This window comes from Stomoxys calcitrans, chromosome 1, assembly GCF_963082655.1.
Source record: "Stomoxys calcitrans chromosome 1, idStoCalc2.1, whole genome shotgun sequence".
NCBI classification, from domain to species: domain Eukaryota; kingdom Metazoa; phylum Arthropoda; class Insecta; order Diptera; family Muscidae; genus Stomoxys; species Stomoxys calcitrans.
The window spans coordinates 225,941,654-225,950,148 of NC_081552.1; the positions used below are offsets into that span (position 1 = coordinate 225,941,654).

The following is an 8,495-nucleotide window of genomic DNA, read 5'->3' on the forward strand; positions in this document are numbered from 1 at the left end:
CCCGAAAATAGCCTGCATCATCACAAACTGAAGGAAAATAAAAGAAGCCTATTATACACCAAGAAAAACATGTTACACGCTGATATCAACGATATCGACATTAAGGGTCGAATATTGCCACCAAATGGAATTTCAAATCAAAAGTTACCAACTTTAAGATCAGATTAGCATTTCCCCCCTTTCCCATTGAGAAAAAAAACACCCCAAAAAGAAACTGCTACTTATGATAACAAAGGAAAAAAAAAATCAAATCTCTCCCCAATTACCAATCTCAGAGAAGAGGCCTTAGTAAACTTTTCACTTTTTGAACCAATGCTAATTCTAATTAAAATTTAAAGCCTTGCCAGGAAATTTAATAAAAAAAAAAACATTCTTTTGCTACTGTTTGTTGTTTCGTTTTAGCATCACCGGTTACTGCTGAATTAGCATTAGGGAAGAAGTTGGCAAAATTATAATGACTTTCACCTTTCAACTTGGCCACCAAACAACCATGGCGCCTCCGAGCTGCAGCCCACTTGCTGCCAAACTGCCAGTCATACCCACGAAGACTTGAAACCCCTACCAAGCGTATGCCGTTTCTCCATGGCAACCGAGAAAAAAAAAAGGGAATTTCCATTTTGAGCATCCCTTGCGAAGAGATTGCCAAACCATCAACATCGACATTGCCATCAACCCCAACCCCCCCCCCCACCTTTCAGTGTGGAGGAAGTTGGCTCTTTCGCAAACAGATGGAGATCAAAAAGTTTATTTTAACCTTCTGACATCAAAAGCAAAATAAAAGTAATACCGAAAACACGAAAACATTTTATGCTGCTGCAAAACAACCCAGCGCAACTCTCGTTGATTTTATGCCACAGGTATGTCAAATACACAAATACATATGCAAACACAAAGCAATTTGTTTAATAGAGGGGGTACTCATTTTAATAAATTACAAATAAATCATGAGAAATCTCAAGGTCCTGGGAAGTCTTATAAAATTATTTACAAACATCCCCCGTCACCCAAACAAATGGCCCCAAAATAGGTTATCAAATTCATTTTCTTATCTCAAAATACCTTTCATTTGAGCCACATATTGGCATGGTCGAAAAATTTTTTCCCTATGGGGGTGTTTTGGGAGAGGAATGATGACCTAAATACACGATCCTACATTTGGATATCAAATTCGTATTCTACTCCCAAATACCTTTATTTGAGCCCCATATTGCGATGGTCACTAAAAAATTGCGGTTTGTGGAGTATTTTGGAAAAGGGGTAGACCCCTAGAAAATTGGTCCCGAAAATGGGTATCAATTCTTGCTCTACCCCCCAATACCTTTCATTTAAGCTCCACATTGACATGTTCGGTAAATATGCCCGATTTAGGAGTGTTTTGGGGATTGGGGTGGTCTCCCAAACACTAAGCCCGGAAAATATATCAGCAACGTGCTCTATTCTCATATATTTGAAACCCATATTGCCATTGGACCCAAAATTGGATATCAAATTCGTTTTCTAATCTCATTTAAACTCCTTACTGCAAAAGTCAGCAAATATGTCCGGTTTGGGGTATTGGCCCCAAAAACCATTAATATTTAGTTCCGCTCTCTTTAAGACCCAAATTGTCTTGGTAAGCAAATACGTCCTATTTGGGGGTTTGTTAATGCGGGTGGGACGTCCGCTAAACAGTTGGCCCCCCAATGTTGATATCAAATATGGTGGTCTACTCCCACATACCTTTAATTTGACCCCCATATTGCCATAGTCGGCAAACATGACCGACTTGGGGGGTGTTTTGGGGGATGGGGCGGCCACTCAGTGAGTTGGCCATGAAAATATATATCGGATTCGTGTTGAACTTTAAAAACCCTCTTATTTGAGTTTCATATTGCATATTCGGCAAATTCGTCCTATTTGGGTGGTGTTGTGGGGGTGGCGTGGCCCCGTAGACACTTTTCCTGAATATTGATATCAGATTCATGCTTTACTCCCAAAGACCTTTCATTTGAACCCCATATTGCCATGGTCATAAATTTGCTCCCTTTGGGGGATGTTTTTTGGGGAGAGGCGGCCCCCCAAACACTTGGTCCCATATTTGGATATCAGGTTCGTATTCTACATTGAAATACCTTTTATTTAAACCCCATATTCCCATGTTCAGAAAATAAGTCATGTTTGGGGCGGAAAATATGTCCGATTTAGGGGTGTTTTGGGGGTTGGGGTGGTCCCCCTAGCACTTGGTCCGATAATTGGATATCAGATACGTTTTCTTATCCTAAATACCTTTCATTTGAGTCCCATATTGTCGTGATTGGTCTGAATATATGTTTGGTAGGTTTTAGGGTGGGGCAGCCCCCCTAGGTATCCCATTCGAAATTTGGATACAAAATTTCTATTGGTTGCCCAAAAAGTAATTGCGGATTTTTCAAAAGAAAGTAAATGAATTTTTAATAAAACTTGGAATGAACTTTAATCAAATATATAATTGCCATTTTGTTCGATAACCTTTTGCCATCTTCCTGGCAAATTTAGTATTCCACGCTCATAGAACTTCTGGCCTTTATATGCAAAAAACTGAGGAGTTCTGCAAAGATCGAAATAAATGGTAGTCTGATGGTGCAAGGTCAGGGCTATATGGTGGATGCATCAAAAGTTCCCAGCCAAGCTCACTCAGTTTTTGGCGAGTGACCAAACATGTGTGCGGTCTAGCGTTGTCCTGGTGGAATATGACACCTTTACGATTGATCAATTCGGGTCGCTTCTCCTTGATGGCTGTATTCAATTTGTCCAATTGTTGACATTAAACATCCGGGTTAATCGTTTGGTTCCTTGGAAGCAGCTCAAAATATACCACACCCTTCCAATCCCACCAAACAGACAGCATAACCTTCTTTTGGTGGATATCAGCCTTTGACTTTGGACCATGATCGTTTTCGACTAACGTTGTTGTAAACAATCCATTTTTCATCTCCACTTATGATTCGTTTTAAAAACGGATCGAATTAATTGCGTTTAAGGTGCATATCACAAGCGTTGATTCGGTTTGTTAAATGATTTTCTTTCGATACATGTGGTACGAGGTTAAAGGACTCGCGACTTCGCAAAGACTTTGGTACGATTTTGCCTTTAGTTCAGGTTGGTTTAGGTATCATAACCAATCCTTAACAGACTCACTTAAACAACTTTAGTCCCTTGTGATACCACAGTAGCTACAGACCAAGATCTTTGGTGGGAATTGAACCAACGACCCCTGCACTGGCAATCCGAGCACGCTACCAACTCTTACCTCATCTAAATTATTGCTCATCTACGAAATACCATTCAATTCCATTATTAAAATTGCCTCGATTCCTAATGTTTTCCACAAAATTCTTCAACCCACTTGAGTTCTCATTTCACTTCATGAATAGCCCATACAACGGCAACAACAACAACAACAACCCATTTAAATATAAATTCTTATGCCTTAAATACAGACAAACAAACAAACAGGGTATTCTAATAAAACACCCCGTGTAACCTTCAATGTTATATGTAAACAAACACACACATACACAAAAGGCCAGACATAATTATGTGTATGTACGAGTGTATATTATTACATATGTATGTATCAGAACGTGGCGAATGGATTTCTATGGTTGCCACTTCATTATAAAGTTTATTTGCGAAAAAAAAAAATAAAAAAAAAGAAACAAAACCGAAAAGACGTAAACTTAAGAAGAGAGGGAGAAAATAAAAACGAAACATTACTCCCTTTCCCTAACTTTTACTCTTATTTGCCATAGTTATATATGTGTGTGTGTGTGTGTGTGTGTTACAATAAGTAATTTACCTTGGTGTTAATTGCAATTCTGTACAATTTTGTTACAATAAGAAATGTACGAATCTAACCCAAAAAAAGGATATTAACAATCTCCACCCTTTGTATTAGAGATGTAGACAAGTAAAAAGTTCTAAACCGAATCTTGGAAACCAACTAGTAAGGATTCTGTTAAGAAATTACACAACTAATCTTAGTCGAAGGGCATAGGCGTACTTACGCCAATTCAGGCAAAAATTTAAGCTTCCAGGGACCGTGGAATGCCTGAGGTGTGGTGTGGTGTTCAAGCGAGGACGTCGAGTGTCAACATCTTTACGGACAATAAACTGGCCATCAAGGTAAAAACAACCAGAACGGTAAGGTAAGGAAATGTAATGGAGGGTAACAAAGAAATTAAGGCCCTCTCTATATAAGGATGGCACGATCCTCATTGTATGGATGCCGAGCCATAGCGGAGTCAGAGGGAATGAATAAGCAGACGATTTGGATTGCCGTCAACACACTTGGTAAACCCGAAGCCTTTCGCATCGACGCGGTCCAAATTAAGGGCATGGGCGACGAACGCGAAGCGGTCGGTAGGACGACGAAAATACTACAAAGAGATGCGAATCGTGAGATGACATGCACCAATTTAGGGGAGTGGCATAGAAAACAACAATTTGGGGATTTTGTAAATAGCACAGAATACCTAACTTGGATTTCTTCTTATTAACACCCACCATAGGATGGGAGTTCACTTATCTAGTCATTCCGTTTGTAACACCTCGAAATATTCCTCTAAGACCCCATAAAGTATATAAATTCTTGAACGTCAAGATGTTGTGAGTCGATCTAGCCATGTCCGTCCATCCGTCTGTCGAAATTCCGACAGACGGATGACCACGTAAAGCAAGCCGCTTGAAATTTGGCACAGATACTCAATGTTGATGTAGGTCGTTGAGGATTGCAAATGGGCCATATCGGTTCAGATTTAGTTATAGCTACCATATAAAGCGATCTCCCGATTTGACTTCTTGAGCCCTTACAAGCAGCAATTTTTGTCTAATTTGGCTGAGATTTTGCATGTAGTGTTCTGTTCCAACAACTGTGCCAATTACGGTCCAAATCGGTGTACAACCCAATATAGCTCCCATATATACCGATCTCCCGATTTTACTTCCTGAGCCTTTACAAGCCGCAATTGTTGTCCGATTTGATTGAAATTTTGCACATATAGTTCCGCTATGACTTCCAACAACTGTGCTAAGTACGGTCCAAATCGGTATATAACCTGTTATAACTCCCATATATACCGATCTTCCGATTTTACTTCTTGAGCCTTTACAAGACGCAATTGTTGTCCGATTTGACTGAAATTTCGCATATATGGTTCCGTTATGACTTCCAACAACTGTGCCAAGTACGGTCCAAATCGGTGTATAACCCGATATAGCTCCCATATATACCGATCTCCCGATTTGAATTCTTTGCTCTTACAAGCCGGAATTTTGGTCCGATTTGGCTGAAATTTTGCATGTAGAATTCTGTTGTGACTCTCAATATCTGCGCCAATCATGGCCCAATTCGGTCTATAACTAGATATAGTTCCCATATTTTAGCAGAATCCATGGTGGTGGGTTCCCAAAATTCGGCCCGGCCGAACTTAGCTCGCTTTTACATGCTTGAGTTTATTTTTTAGTATTTAGAGCGCAAAAGTCACAGTTTAGTATGGTTTATGGGCTGGTGGCATCATTGGACCGTACTTCTTTAAAGATTATGCGAATCTTAACGTAATGGCGAAAGGTTAGCGCTATCGTGAGATGATATCCAACTTTGTTTTGCCCAAAATGCAACAGCTTGACTTGCAAGAGCTACCAATGCATCCGGCAAAATTCACAGCTTGGTACGGTTTATGGGCTGGTGTCATCACTGGACCGTACTTCTTCAAAGATGATGCGAATCTTAACGTAACGGCGAAAGATGAGCGCTATCGTGAGATGATATCCAACTGTTTTTGCCCAAAATGCAAGAGCTTGACTTGCAAGAGCTACCAATGCATCCAACAAAATGCACAGTTTGGTACAGTTTATAGGCTGGTGTCATCACTGGACCGTACTTCTTCAAGGATGATGCGAATCTTAAAGTAACGGCGAAAGGTGAGCGCTATCGTGAGATGATATCCAACTTTCTTTTTGCCCAAAATGCAATAGACGGTGCCACATGCCGTACTTATTAAAAGACGAGTTCCGTGCGAAGACTTTATTTCACGTTCCCAACCGGTCAATTAGCCGTCTAGATCATGTGATGTAACCTTTTTAGACTATTTTTGTGGGGCTATGTCAAAGCTCATATCTATACAGATAAGCCTGCTTCAATTGACGCATTGAAAGACAACATTGAAGCTTTTATTTGTAAGATACCGGCCGAAATGTTGGAAAGAGTACGCCAAAATTGGACTGTGCAGATGGACCATTTGAGGCGCAGTCACGTTCAGCATTTGCATGTCAGCCTAGTTGGAGCGAATCTACGCCCCTAGACTATTTTCTTTGGATCCCGCTGCGACAAGTCATTGGTCAATGCAAACAATCCGACGATGTTGGAAGAGCTCAAAGGAAATATTGAATGGGAAATAGCGACCGCTTCGGCTGAAACATGCCCACGGTGGCCATATAAACGAAGTCGAGTTTTATTCATACATTTTTTGATTGTACTTCAAGCCGATAACACTGTTATTTGAAATACCTCAAAATGTTTGCGTTTCATTTAAAAATCCCAATATTAGGAAAAATCAAGTTTGCTCTGGAAAAAGTTTTTCCCAAAAAGTTTTATGTCAGTCTTTTGAAAAATTTTAAATCTCTCTAGAAATTTTTACCATAAAAATGAGGGATTTCCGCAACGGTTTAAATGATTTTCGTGAATTAGAAGAAAATGAGCCAGCTACTCCTTACAGCAGCCGTTCTACCCCATATAACAGAAATTTTACTCCATACATTCACGCTTCCTCTAAGAGTCTCTCTGGTCATATGTAAGAACTAAAATTTAATCCATTTTAAAATTCTTTTAAAATTTAAATTTTTTTCCTACCAAAGATCTCAACAAACTCTTGTGGGCTATAATGGTCACTATGAGGGTGACAACAGCATGTTTGATGAAAAATCCTCTCTGGCATTGGATACCTCATATGAGGAGGACAGCGACAATAGCATCAATAATGCTACAAAGTCTGATGGCTATAATGCCAATTTAGATGTGAATGAATCTCCCCGAATGGAAGAGAAATCACCCAGGACTCTATTGCAAGAAAGTCAAGTTTGGAATGTAATGACCATCTATGTGCTACGATTTTTGCCCCCACAAATAATGGAAATAATGACCAAATTCATAATCCTAGTTTATAACAGTGCTCGTAAAGGATTTCTTTACAAAGCTTGCAAATTCCTACGAACTATGATCGTTTGGTTATACCATCTGCTGGCTGTCATTGCTACAAAAATCGGCAGCGTTTCCTTGTGGATATTCCGTATTCACTATGCCTGCCGCTGTCTTTTGTGGTCATTGACTTGGACAAAACATGGAGATTTGATATTTTTCCTACAGATCTTGTGGCGTACCCCATTAGTGTGTTTTATGGCTGCTGTGGGCCTTTTACTATGGCTATATGACTCAGTGAAGCAACTGCTAATAGCAGCTACAGCCAATCTACTAAAGGCCATTTAAATTCCTGTGGGTGTTTACGTTATTTTTTGTCTTCCTGTTGTGTTTAAATAAATTTGTACACCCTATATCACAAATGTTTTGTAACATCCAAAAGGAAGAGAGTTAGAAGCCATTGATAAGTATATCGATGGACTCAGAATCACTTTCTGATTCGATTTAGCTATGTCAGTCTGTCTGTCCGTCCGTCCGTCTGTGTCCTTCTGTCCATGTTAACTTGTGTACAAACTACAGGTCGCAATTTCAATGCGATCGTCTTCAAATTTGGAATGGGCATGTTTTTCGGCCTAGAGACGAAGCCTATTGAAAATTGAAAAAAATCGGTTCAGATTTGGATATAGCTCCCATATATATGTTCGTCCGATTTGCAGTAATACTGCAATAAAATGGTCATTTGTTAACCGAAATTTGTTCTCGAAATTTGGCAGGAGGGATTTTCTTATGACTTTCCACATTACTGGTGAATTTCATAGAAATCGGTTCAGATTTGGATATAGCTCCCATATATATGTTTGTCCGATTTCGAGAAATATTCCAACAAAGTGCTTATTTGTTAACCGATTCTCTCGAAATTCAGCAGGAAGGATTTTCTTATGACTCTCGATATTATTGGTGAATTTTATAGAAATCGGTTCAGATTTGGATATAGCTGCCAAATATATGTTTGTCCGATTTGCAGTAATAATGCAATAAAAAGGTCATTTGTTAACCGATTCTCCTGCAATTTGATAGGAAAGGTTTTCTACTGATTCTCGACATTACTGGTGAATTTCATAGAAATCGGTTCAGATTTAGATATATCTCTCATATATATATATAACACCCGATCATCACTCCTAGCGTCAATGCAAGCGCATTCAATGACCATTCTTTCCAAAACTATGTACAATGCTTTACTCGAAGATTTTCACTATGTCTATAAAGTTTGCTCGAAGTCGGTTCAGATTTAGATATAGCTCCCATATATATGTTCGTCCGATTTGCAGTAATATAGCAA

At 39.4% G+C, this 8,495-nt stretch overlaps 1 protein-coding gene across 1 annotated transcript; it reads left to right on the top strand.

Moving 5' to 3' along the window:
• The first annotated feature begins 6,585 nt into the window (after positions 1 to 6,585).
• LOC131994065 (uncharacterized) lies at positions 6,586 to 7,566 on the top strand. Its single transcript, XM_059360245.1, has 2 exons — positions 6,586 to 6,809; positions 6,874 to 7,566. The coding sequence occupies exons 1-2, from the start codon at positions 6,664 to 6,666 to the stop codon at positions 7,499 to 7,501; spliced, it is 774 nt and encodes a 257-aa protein (XP_059216228.1). The 5' UTR covers positions 6,586 to 6,663; the 3' UTR covers positions 7,502 to 7,566.
• The last annotated feature ends 929 nt before the right edge of the window (positions 7,567 to 8,495 follow it).